Genomic DNA, 12,674 nt, shown 5'->3' on the forward strand with positions numbered 1-12,674 from the left:
ACACTCCTTTAACCCCGCCCTTTTCTCCATCCCCATTGGCCCTTCCCCTCTCTAAGCCCGCCCCTCTCCTCCCATTGGCCGCCGCCTCAGGCAGCCCCTCAGCCCTCAGTGCGCATGCTCACAGCGGCCATGGCGGCTCTGCGGGGTTAAAATGGGTTAAAACGTGTTAAAAACCGTTAAAACTGGTTCAAAATGGATTCAAACTGGTTAAAAACGGATTAAAATGGGTTAAAACGGGTTAAAAACCATTAAAAACGGGTTCAAACACGTTAAGTCGTCCTCTTTAAGCCCAAGCCCCGCCCCTTCCCCTTTGCTCCATCCCCATTGGCTCACACCCCTTTAACCCCGCCCCTTTCCCGTTGTCGCCCTCCCATTGGCCGCCGCCTCAGGCAGCCGCGCTGCCCTCAGTGCGCATGCTCAGATCGGCCATGGCGGCTCTGCGGGCGGCGGCGGAGCCGAAGCTGCTTCCTCCGGTTCCGGTGCCTGCTGAACCGGATGAAACCAGTTGAAACCGGTTAAAAACGGATTAAAACCGGTTCAAACGTGTTTAGAATGGTTTAAAACGTGTTAAAATAGTTAAAAACGGGTAAAAACGTGTTAAAAACGGGTTAAAACCGTTTAAAACGTGTTTAAAATGGTTTAAAACCGGTAAAAACCGTTAAATCCTGTAAAGAAAGGGTTAAACCTGATTAAAAACGGGTTAAAACGTGTTAAACACGGGTTAAAATCTGTTTAAAACGTGTTAAAAGATTAAAACGTGTTTAAAATGGGCTAACACCGGTTTAAAACGGGTTAAAATTTGTTAAAACTGGGTTAAAACAGGTTAAAACCGGTTAACGTTTAACACCGATTAAAACTGGTTAAAACGTTTAAAACCGGGTAAAAAACTATTAAAAACGGTTAAAAACGATTTAAAACCGGTTAAAACGGTTTAGAAACAATTTAAAACTGTTAAAAACGGATTTAAAAGGGTTAAAACGCGTTAAAAACGGTTAAAAACGGCTTAAAAATGCTTAAAACCGTTTGAACGCGCCAAAACCCCCTTCCCCTCCGCGTCCCCTTTAAGCCCAAGCCCCGCCCCTTCCCCTTTCTCCATCCCCATTGGCTCACACCCCCTTAGCCCCGCCCCTTCCCCCTCCTCGCCCTCCCATTGGCCGCCGCCTCAGGCAGCCGCGCTGCCCTCAGTGCGCATGCTCACAGCGGCCATGGCGGCTCTGCGGGGCGGCGGCGGAGCTCAGCGCGGAGCCGAACCTGCCTCCTCCGGTTCCGCTTCCGTCTCCGCTTCCGCTTCCGGTTCCCTTTCCGCTTCCGGTCCCACCGGGGACGGAGGAGCCCATTACGCTCCCGGAGGGGGGGGAGGGGGAGGGGGGGGGAGGGGGGGAGGGGAACGGGGGGGGGGGGAGGGGCCAACGGAGGGGGGGGGGGGTGGGGGAGGGGAGGCCGGAACGGGGGCGACCGGTAACGTCCAACACCCGGAGGAGCTGGAGGAGGAGGAGGCCGCGTTGGGGGATGGGGACAACGGGGACGCCGCCATTGAGGATCCGGTAACGTGATACGGGGGGTCACGTGATGGGGGGCACGGACCACGTGGTGTGGGGGGGCACGTGGGGGATGGGGATAATGGGGATGCCGCCATTGAGGATCCGGTAACGTGATATGGGGGGTCACGTGATTTGGGGGGGGGGGGGTCATGGGACACGTGATGGGGGGGACACGTGGTGGGGGGGGACATGGAACACGTGGGATGGGGGCTTGTGGAGCACGTGGGGTGGGGGAGGGGGGGAGGGGAATGGGTCACGTGGACAGGATGGGGCACGTGGGGGGGATGTGGAGGGGTGTCTATAGGGGGATATGGGGCATATAGGGGGATAATGGGGGATATAGGGAGTTCTATAGGGGGATATGGGGTGCATAGAGTGCATATGGGGGGGATATAGGGGGATCTGGGGTGTATAGAGGATATGGGGTGCTCTATGGTGTTATATGGGGTATATAGAGGGGATGTGGGGGGGTTATAGGGGCTATGGGGTGTATGGAGGGGATATACGGAGGTCTATAGTGTTATATTGAGCGCATAGAGGACATGGGGTTTGTAGAGGGGATATAGGGAGGTCTATAGGGGGATATGGGGCATTTAGAAGGGATATGGGATGCTCTATAGTGCTATAGGGGGTATATACAGTGGATATGGGGCTCATAGAGGGGATATGGGGCGTATGGAGGGGATATAGAGGGGGGATATGGGGTGCTCTGTAGTGTTATATGGGGTATGTAGAGGGGATATGAGGCTTATAGAGGGGATATAGGGAGGGATATATGGGGATATGGTACGTATAGAGTGCATATAGGGGGATGTATAGGAGGATATGGGGCATTTAGAGGAGATATGGGGTTGTAAAGGGATATAGGGAGGTCTATAGGGGGATATGGGGCATATAGAGGGGGTATAGGGAGGGATATAGGGGGATATGGAACACATGGAGGGGATATGGGGCTTATAAAGCGGATATAGGGAGGTCTATGGTGTTATATGGGGCATGAAAAAGGGATATGGGGTGTATAGAGGGAATATAGGGAGGTCTATAGGGCTATATGGGGTATATAGATGGGATATAGAGAGGTCTATAGCGTTACATGGGGCATGGGGGGGATATGGGGTGCTCTATAGTCTTATATGGGCCCTTAGAGAGAATATGTGGCTTATAAAGGGATGTAGGAATATCTACAGTGGGATATGGGGCATATGGAGGGCATACGGGGCGTATAGAGGGGGTATAGGGGGATCTATAGGGGGATATGGGACATTTAGAGGGGATATGGGGCTTATAAAGGGGATATGGGGAGGCTTATGCTGTTATATAGGGCATGGAGAGGTGATGTAGGGGTTCTCATCTGGTGCTATAGGGACAATGGGAGTTATATGGGGGATATAGGGATTATAGGGGGGCTGTGGGGGATGTAAGCGGTTCTAGTGGGCATTTAGGGGTGCTATAGGGGCAATAGAGTTGGTTATATGGGGGATTTGGGGGTTATGGGGGCTATGGGGTGGTAATGGGCTGCTGTGGGGCTCTGTGGGGTGCTATAGGGTGCTATGAGTTGTAATAGGGTGGTTATGGGATGGTATAGGGTGCTATACGGTGGTTGTGGGCTGCTATTAGGTGGTTATGGGGTGCTATAGGGTGGTTATGCCCTGCTATACGGCACTATGGGGTGCTATATGGCTCTATAGGGTGCTACAGGGTGGTTATAGGGTGCTATAGGGCACTATAGTGTGGTTATGGGGTGCTATAGGGAAGTACGGGGTGATATAGGGCGCTATGGGATGGTATAGGGCACTATAGGGTGGTCATCAGCTGCTATAGGGTGGTTATGGGCTGCTACAGGGCGCTATGGGCTGCTATAGGTCACTATAGGGGGGTTATGGGCTGTTATAGGGCAGTATAGGGTGGTTATGGGCTGCTATAGGTCACTATAGGGTGGTTCTGGGCTGCTATAGGTCACTATAGGGTGGTTCTGGGCTGCTATAGGGCACTATAGGGTGGTTATGGGTTGCTATAGGGTGCTATAGGGTGGCTATGGGCTGCTATAGGGCTCTATAGGGTGGTTATGGGCTGCTATAGGGTGGTTATGGGGTGCTATAGGGTGGTTATAGGCTGCTATGGGGCACTATAGGGTGGTTATAGGGCACTATAGGGTGGTTATGAGGTGCTATAGAGTGCTATAGCTTGGTTATGGGGTGCTATAGAGCACTATAGGGTGGTTATGAGGTGTTATAGGGCACTATAGGGTGGTTATGGGGTGCTATAGGGCACTATAGGGTGGCTATGGGCTGCTATAGGGCTCTATAGGGTGGTTATGGGCTGCTATAGGGTGGTTATGGGGTGCTATAGGGTGGTTATAGGCTGCTATGGGGCACTATAGAGTGGTTATAGGGCACTATAGGGTGATTATGAGGTGCTATAGAGTGCTATAGCTTGGTTATGGGGTGCTATAGAGCACTATAGGGTGGTTATGGGGTGTTATAGGGCACTATAGAGTGGTTATGAGGTGCTATAGAGTGTTATAGCTTGGTTATGGGGTGCTATAGAGCATTATAGAGTGGTTATGGGGCGTTATAGGGCACTATAGGGTGGTTATGGGGCACTATAGGGTGGTTATGGGCTGCTATAGGGTGGCTATAGGATGCTATATGTCTCTATGTGTCCCAGGAGCTGGAGGCCATCAAGGCTCGTGTGCGGGAGATGGAGGAGGAGGCCGAGAAGCTCAAGGAGCTGCAGAATGAAGTGGAGAAACAGATGAACATGAGCCCCCCCCCTGGCAACGGTGACTATGGGGCAGCTATGGGGCCTATAGGGGTCTATGGGTGGCTATGGGTGTCTATGGGGTGTCTATGGGTGTCTATGGGTGTCTATGGGTGTCTATGGGGTGTCTATGGGTGTCTATGGGTGTCTATGGGTGTCTATGGGGTGTCTATGGGTGTCTATGGGTGTCTATGGGGTGTCTATGGGGTGTCTATGGGTGTCTATGGGTGTCTATGGGTGTCTATGGGGTGTCTATGGGTGTCTATGGGTGTCTATGGGGTGTCTATGGGTGTCTATGGGTGTCTATGGGTGTCTATGGGTGTCTATGGGGTGTCTATGGGTGTCTATGGGTGTCTATGGGGTGTCTATGGGTGTCTATGGGGTGTCTATGGGTGTCTATGGGTGTCTATGGGTGTCTATGGGGTGTCTATGGGTGTCTATGGGTGTCTATGGGGTGTCTATGGGGTGTCTATGGGTGTCTATGGGTGTCTATGGGTGTCTATGGGGTGTCTATGGGTGTCTATGGGTGTCTATGGGTGTCTATGGGTGTCTATGGGGTGTCTATGGGTGTCTATGGGTGTCTATGGGTGTCTATGGGGTGTCTATGGGTGTCTATGGGTCTCTATGGGGTGTCTATGGGTGTCTATGGGGTGTCTATGGGTGTCTATGGGTGTCTATGGGGTGTCTATGGGTGTCTATGGGTCTCTATGGGGTGTCTATGGGTGTCTATGGGGTGTCTATGGGTGTCTATGGGTGTCTATGGGGTGTCTATGGGTGTCTATGGGGTGTCTATGGGTGTCTATGGGTGTCTATGGGTGTCTATAGGTGTCTATGGGTGTCTATGGGGGTCTATGGGGTGTCTATGGGTGTCTATAGGTGTCTATGGGGGTCTATGGGGTGTCTATGGGGTGTCTATGGGTGTCTATAGGTGTCTATGGGTGTCTATGGGTGTCTATGGGTGTCTATGGGTGTCTATGGGTGTCTATGGGTGTCTATGGGTGTCTATGGGTGTCTATGGGTGTCTATAGGTGTCTATGGGTGTCTATAGGTGTCTATGGGGGTCTATGGGGGTCTATGGGGTGTCTATGGAGGGCTATGGGGGGTGCAGGCAGCACTGCGGTGCGCCCAGCATGGGGCAGTGTAGTGCTGTAGGGGGCGGGGCCAGCTGAAGCCACGCCCCCTCCGTGGTGTATGTATGTCTATACATAGAGGGTGTCTATGGGGCTTTATAGGGTGTCTATGTGGTGTTTATGGGTCTCTATGGGGTGTCTATGGGGCTCTATAGGTATCTATGGGGCTCTATAGGGTCTCAATGGGTCTCTATGGGGTATCTATGGGTCTCTATGGGTCTCTATGTGTTTCTATGGGTATCTATGTGTCTCTATGGGGTCTCTATGGATCTCTATGGGGTATCTATGGGGTATCTATGGGGTGTATCCTGCAGCCGGCCCTGTGATCATGTCCCTGGAGGAGAAGATGGAGGCTGATGCTCGATCCATCTATGTGGGCAACGTGAGTCAAGGAGCCTCCTATGGGGCTGACCCCCAAGTGCCATAGGGCTGCCCCCCAAGTGCCATGGGTCTGCCCCCTAGTGCCATAGGGCTTCCCTCCATGTACCATAGGGCTTCCCTCCAAGTGCCATAGGGCAGCCCCCCAACTGCCATGGGTCTGCCCCCCAAGTGCTATGGGGCAGCCCCCCAAGTGCCATAGGTCTTCCTCCCAAGTGCCATAAGGCTGCCCCCCAACTGCCATGGAGCTGCCCCCCAAGTTCTATAGGGCAGCCCCCCAAGTACCATAGGGCAGCCCCCCAAGTGCCATAGTTCAGCCTCCCAAGTGCCATAGTTCAGCCCCCCAAGTACCATAGGTCTTCCTCCCAAGTGCCATAGTTCAGCCCCCCAAGTGCTATAGGGCAGCCCCCTAACTTCTATGGGTCAGCCCCCCAACTGCCATAGGTCTGCCCCCCAAGTTCTATGGGTCAGCCCCCCAAGTGCTATAGGGTTGGCCCTTAAGTACCATGTGTTTGCCCCCCAACTGCCATGGGTCTGCCCCCCAAGTTCTATAGGGCAGCCCCCCAAGTGCCATAGTTCAGCCCCCCAGGTGCTATAGGGCTGCCCCCCAAGTGCCATAGTTCAGCCCCCCAAGTGCCATAGTTCAGCCCCCCAAGTGCTGTGTGTCAGCCCCATAGCCCTCACTGTCCCCCCCCCCCTCTCCCCACACACAGGTTGACTATGGGGCGACGGCCGAGGAGCTGGAGGCTCATTTCCATGGTTGTGGCTCCGTCAACCGCGTGACCATCCTGTGTGACAAGTACAGCGGCCACCCCAAGGGGTGAGAGGCCTGACCCACATCTATGGGGTGGGACCTGAAATCTATGGGGTGGGACCCAAAAACACACGAATTCAGCCCAAAATATCCGGAATTTGGCCTAAAATCCCAAAAATTCAGCCCAAAATTCCCAGAATTCAGCCCAAAATCCATGGGATTTGGCCCAAAATCTATGGGATTAAACCGAAAATCCCTTAAATTCAACCCAAAATCACATTAATTCAGCCCAAAATCAATGGGGTTTGACCCAAAATCACCTGAATTCAGACCAAAAACAATGGGGTTTGACCCAAATCTATGGGTTTGACCCGAAAACACCTGAATTCAGCCCAAAATCTATGGGGTTTGACCCAAAATCATCGGAATTTGGCCTAAAATCCCCAAATTCTGCCCAAAATCCGGGAAATTTGGCCCAAAATCAATGGGGTTTGACCCGAAATCACCTGAATTCAGCCCAAAATATCCAAAATTTGGCCCAAAATCCACAAATTCAGCCCGAAATCAACGGGATTTGACCCAAAATCCCCAGAATTTGGCTTAAAATTCCAGAATTCAGCCCCAAATCAATGGGATTCAGATGGAAATCAATGGGATTTGACCCGAATTCAGCCCAAAATATCTGGAATTTAGCCCAAAATCCCTGGAATTCCAGGAATTCAGCCCAAAATCTCAAGAATTCCACCCAAAATTCCTCCCAAAATCCCCAAAAATCCACCCAAAATTCCAGAATTCAGCCCAAAATCCCAGGAATTAAGCTTAAAATCCAGGAATTTGACCCAATATCCCCAAAATTCAGCCCAAAATCTCAACAATTTTGCCCGAAATCTCCAAAATTTAACCCAAAACTCTGGGAATTCCAATGAAAATCCCAGAATTTGACCCAAAATCCCCAAAATTCCACCCAAAATCCTCGGAATTCAGCCCAAAATTCCCAGGAATTTGGCCCAAAATCCCAGAAATTCTGTCTAAAATCCCCATAATTTAACCCAAAATCCCCAAAATTCCTCCCAAAATCCCATAATTTGCCCAAAATCCCCAGAATTCAGCCCAAAATCCCATAATTTTACCCAAAATCCCTTAAATTCCACCCAAAATCCTCGGAATTTTGTCGAAAATCTCCATAATTTTGCCCAAAATCCCCTGAATTCCCCCCAAAATTTCCAAAATTTGACCCAAAATCCCCCAAATTCCCCCCAAAACCCCCATAATTGACCCCAAACCCTGTCCCTCTCCCTCAGCTTTGCCTACATTGAGTTCTCAGACAAGGAATCTGTTCGCACATCAATGGCCTTGGATGAGTCCTTGTTCCGGGGCCGACAGATCAAGGTATGGGCAACGTATAGGGGATATAGGGGCAGCCTATAGGGTGTGGGGCTGACCTATAGAGGGATATAAGGATCTCCTATAGGGGGATATGGGGACTCTCTATGGGGTGTTATAGGGACTCTCTCTATAGGGGGTGTGGGGCTGCCCAATAGGGGGATATGGGGACGCTCCATAGGGGGATATGGGGGCACCCTATAGGGGGATATAGGGACTCCTTATAGGGGTATATAGAGCTTGTCTATAGGGGGGTATAGGTCTTCCCTATAGAAGGATACAGGGAGTTCCTCTAGGGCAATATAAGTATCTCCTATAGGGGAATGTAGGGACTCTCCCTATATGGGGATATAGGGACCTCCTATAGGGTGATATAGGGACTCTCTATAGGGGGATATAGGGATCTCCTATAGAGGAATATAGGGACTCACTGTAGGGGGATGTGGGGCTGCCCTATAGGGGGTGTGGGGCTGCCCTATAGAGGGCTATCGGGATCTCCTATAGAGGATATGGGGCTGCCCTATAGGGGGATATGGGGACTCCCTATAGGGGGATATAGGGACTTCCTATAGGGGGATATGGGGACTCTCTATAGAGGGATATAGGGATTCCCTATAGGGGGATGTGGGTCTGCCCTATAGGGGGATATAGGGACTCTATATGGGGATATAAGGATCTCCTATAGAGGGATATAGGGACTTCCTATAGGGGATGTGGGGCTGCCCTATAGGGGGTGTGTGTCTAAGCCCCTCCCCCTGTGTCTAAGCCCCTCCCCCTGTGTCTAAGCCCCTCCCCTTGTGTCTAAGCCCCGCCCCCTGTATCAAAGCCCTTCTCCCATTGGCCTCTCCCTGTTCTAAGCCCCTCCCCCTGTGCCTGATCCGCTCTCCCATTGGCTGTCCCCGGTCAGGTGATCCCCAAGCGCACCAATCGGCCGGGGATCAGCACCACGGACAGAGGCTTCCCCCGGAGCCGCTTCCGGGGCCGAGGAGGCTTCAGCAGCTCCAGAGCCAGGTTCTATAGCGGCTATAGCAGAGCCAGAGCCAGAGCCTATAGGTAATGTATAGGGGGATGTATGGGGGGATATAGGGGGGATATAGGGTTATATGGGGTGTCTATGGGGTCTGGTTCTATAGCGGATACAGCAGAGCCAGAGCCAGAGCCTATAGGTAACGTATAGGGGGGTCTATAGGGTGTCTATGGGGGGATATGAGGTGTCTATTGGGGTGTATAGGGGTTCTATGGGGGCTATGGGGTCTGGTTCTATAGTGGATACAGCAGAGCCAGAGCCAGAGCCTATAGGTAATGTATAGAGGAGATATGGGGGGGATATATGGGGTTATGGGGTCTGGTTCTATAGCGGGTACAGCAGAGCCAGAGCCAGAGCCTATAGGTAATGTATAGAGGGCATATGGGGGGCTATGGGGCAGCTATGGGGGGCTATGGGGTCCGGTTCTATAGTGGATACAGCAGAGCCAGAGCTTATAGGTAATGTATAGAGGGGATGTATGGGGGGATATGGGGGCTATGGGGTCCGGTTCTATAGCGGCTACAGCAGAGCCAGAGCCAGAGCTTATAGGTAATGTATAGGGGGGTCTATAGGGTGTCTATGGGTGTCTATGGGGTTCTATAGGGTTCTATGGGGGCTATGGGGTCTGGTTCTATAGTGGCTATAGCAGAGCCAGAGCCAGAGCCTATAGGTGATGTATAGAGGGGTCTATAGGGCGTCTATGGGGGGATATGAGGTGTCTATTGGGGTGTATAGGGGTTCTATGGGGGCTATGGGCTCCGGTTCTATAGTGGATACAGCAGAGCCAGAGCTTATAGGTAACATATGGGGGGTCTATGGGGTATCTATGCGGGGATATAGGGGTTCTATAGGGCATCTATGGGGGAATATGGGGCGATATAGGGGTCTATGGGGGTCTATGGGGTGTCTATGGGTGTCTATGTGTGTCTCATGGGTGTCTATGGGGGGATATAGGGGTCTATGGGGGGCTATGGGGGCTATTGGGTCGGGTACAGCAGAGCCAGAGCTTATAGGTAACATATAGAGGGGTCTATGAGGCACTATGGGGTATCTATGGGGGTATATGGGGTGTCTATGGGGGTCTATAGGGGGATATGGGGGTTCTATAGGGACTATGGGGTCCGGGTCTATAGTGGATACAGCAGAGTCAGAGCCAGAGCTTATAAGTCCATATGGGGGGTCTATGGGGTTCCATGGGGTGATATAGGGGTTCTATGGGGCAGATAGGGGGAATATGGGGGTCCTATGGGGGGATATAGGGGTACTATGGGGGTATATGGGGGGATATGGGGTCCTATAGGGCATCTATGGGGGGATATATGGGGTCCTGTGGGGGGCTATAGGGGCTATGGGGGTCCGGTTCTGCAGCGGCTACAGCCGAGGCAGGGCACACAGGTACATATGGGGGGAGCTATAGGGTCCTTTGGGGTGCTATGGGGGTCTATGGGGTGTCTATGGATTGCCATAGGGGTCTATAGAGTGTCTATGAAGTGCTATAGGGGTCTAGGGGGTATCTATGGGGTGCTATGGGGGTCTATGGGGTGCTATAGGGGTCTATAGGGTGTCTATGGGGTGCTATAGGGGTCTATAAGGTGTCTATGGGGTGCTATAGGGTCTATAAGGTGTCTATGGTTTGCAATAGGGATCTATAGGGTGTCTATCGGGTTCTATGGGGGTCTATAGTGTGTCTATGGGGTGTCTATGGGGTTCTATAGGGGTCTATGGGGTGTTTATGGTGTTCTATAGGGATCTATGGGGTATCTATGGGTTGCTATAGGGCTCTATAGGTATCTATAGGGTATCTATATCCCCTACCCCCACCCCATAACCTCCTCTCCCCACAGGGGCCGGGCCAGAGCCACCTCCTGGTACTCCCCATACTGACCCCATCGGACCCATGGACGCTCCCATCTCCTCTATGGGGGGGGGTTGTGTCTGTCCCCCCCTTTAACCCCCCCCATCCCCATAGGGCTCTTGGTACCTCCCATTGACTCCCATTGGACCCCATGGACCAGACCATGTTAAGTGGGGGGGTCACCCCCCCATTGACACCTATTGCAGGGTCCCCCCCCATTGACTCCTATTGACTCCCATTGGACCCCATGGGCCATACCATGTTGTATTGGGGGGGGTCACCCCCCCATTGACCCCCATTGACTCCTATTGGAACCCATGGGCCAGACCAAGTTGCATGGGGGGGGTCACCCCCACATTGACACATATTGGAGGGTCGTGTCCCCCCCCCATTGATACCTATTGGAGGGTCCCCCCCCATTGACACCTATTGGAGGGTACCCCCCTATTGATCCCCATTGGCCCCCATGGACCAGACCATGTTGCATGGGGGGGGTCACCCCCCCCCATTGACCCCTATTAGGGGGTACCCCCCCATTGACACCCATTGGAGGGTCCTACCCCCCCCATTGACACCTATTGCAGGGTCCCCCCCCATTGACTCCTATTGGCCCCATGGACCATACCATGCTGGATTGAGGGGGGATGATTTGCTCCCCCCCATTGACACCCATTGGAGGGTCCCTCCCCATTGATACCTATGGGCACTATGGACCATACCATGTTGGACTGGGGGGGGATCTACCCCCATTGACACCTATTGGAGGGTCCTACCCCCCCCCCCCATTGATCCCCATTGGCCCCTATGGATCATACCATGTTAGATTGGGGGGAGATCCATCCCCATTGACACCCATTGAAGGGTCCTACCCCCCCCCATTGATACCCATTGGAGTGTCTGTCCCCATTGACACCTATTGGGGGGTCCCTCCCCATTGGCCCCCATGGACTGTACCAAGTTGGACTGGGGGGGATTCAGCCCCATTGACACCTATTGGGCAGTCCAACCCACCCCCCCATTGGTCCCCATTGACACCCATTGGAGTCTCCCTCCCCATTGACCCCTATGGGCCCCATGGACTGTACCATGTTGGATAGGGGGGGGATCTACCCCCATTGACACCCATTGGAGGGTCCCCCCCCATTGATCCCCATTGAAGTGTCCTTCCCATTGACCCCTAAGGGCCCCATGGATTGTACCATGTTGGATTGGGGGGGGGTGATTTGCTCCCCCTATTGATACCCATTGGAGTGTCCCTCCCCATTGACACCTATTGGAGGGTCCAAACCCCCCCCATTGATCCCCATTGGAGTGTCCCTCCCCATTGAACCCTATGGGCCCCATGGACTGTACCACGTTGCATATGGGGGGGGGGGGGGGGGGGGTGTCCCCCCCATAGACCTTCAGTGTGTTTATCGTTGCAGGTGGTGGACCCCATGGAGGACGTCGCCGTGGGGGGGGGGGGGGCAATGGGGGGGGGTTGGTTATGGGGCAGCCCCACATCAATGGGAGGGGGTCGGGGGGGGTAATAAAGTGGTCCTAGGGGGTAATGGTGTTTGTGTGTGGTTATGGGGCTCTATGGGGCAGCTATAGGGTTCTATGGGGCAGCTATAGGGTTCTATGGGGCGTCTATGGGGTCTCTATGGGGCGTCTATAGGGCTCTATGGGGCAGCTATAGGGCTCTATGGGGCAGCTATAGGGCTCTATGGGGCGTCTACAGGGCTCTATGGGGCAGCTATAGGGCTCTATGGGGCATCTATAGGGCTCTATGGGGTGTTATTTGCCCCTATGGGGTGTCTATAGGGATCTCTGGGGTGTTATTTGCCCCTATGGGGCGTCTATAGGG

General features: G+C 53.0%; 1 protein-coding gene across 2 annotated transcripts; it reads left to right on the forward strand.

The window, feature by feature from the left end:
• Nucleotides 1–1,436: 1,436 nt before the first annotated feature.
• Nucleotides 1,437–11,943, forward strand: LOC117437888 (polyadenylate-binding protein 2). 2 transcript variants are annotated; one of them, XM_034072538.1, is made up of 7 exons: nt 1,437–1,544; nt 4,209–4,323; nt 5,746–5,813; nt 6,523–6,629; nt 7,865–7,952; nt 8,854–8,999; nt 10,818–11,943. In XM_034072538.1, the coding sequence occupies exons 2-7, from the start codon at nt 4,242–4,244 to the stop codon at nt 10,855–10,857; spliced, it is 531 nt and encodes a 176-aa protein (XP_033928429.1). In that variant the 5' UTR covers nt 1,437–1,544; nt 4,209–4,241; the 3' UTR covers nt 10,858–11,943. The 2 variants fall into 2 exon arrangements, with proteins under 2 accessions (XP_033928429.1, XP_033928428.1); XM_034072537.1 differs by lacking the exon at nt 1,437–1,544 and adding an exon at nt 1,634–1,646.
• The last annotated feature ends 731 nt before the right edge of the window (nt 11,944–12,674 follow it).

Source organism: Melopsittacus undulatus, chromosome 30 (genome assembly GCF_012275295.1).
Source record: "Melopsittacus undulatus isolate bMelUnd1 chromosome 30, bMelUnd1.mat.Z, whole genome shotgun sequence".
In the NCBI taxonomy this organism is placed as follows: domain Eukaryota; kingdom Metazoa; phylum Chordata; class Aves; order Psittaciformes; family Psittaculidae; genus Melopsittacus; species Melopsittacus undulatus.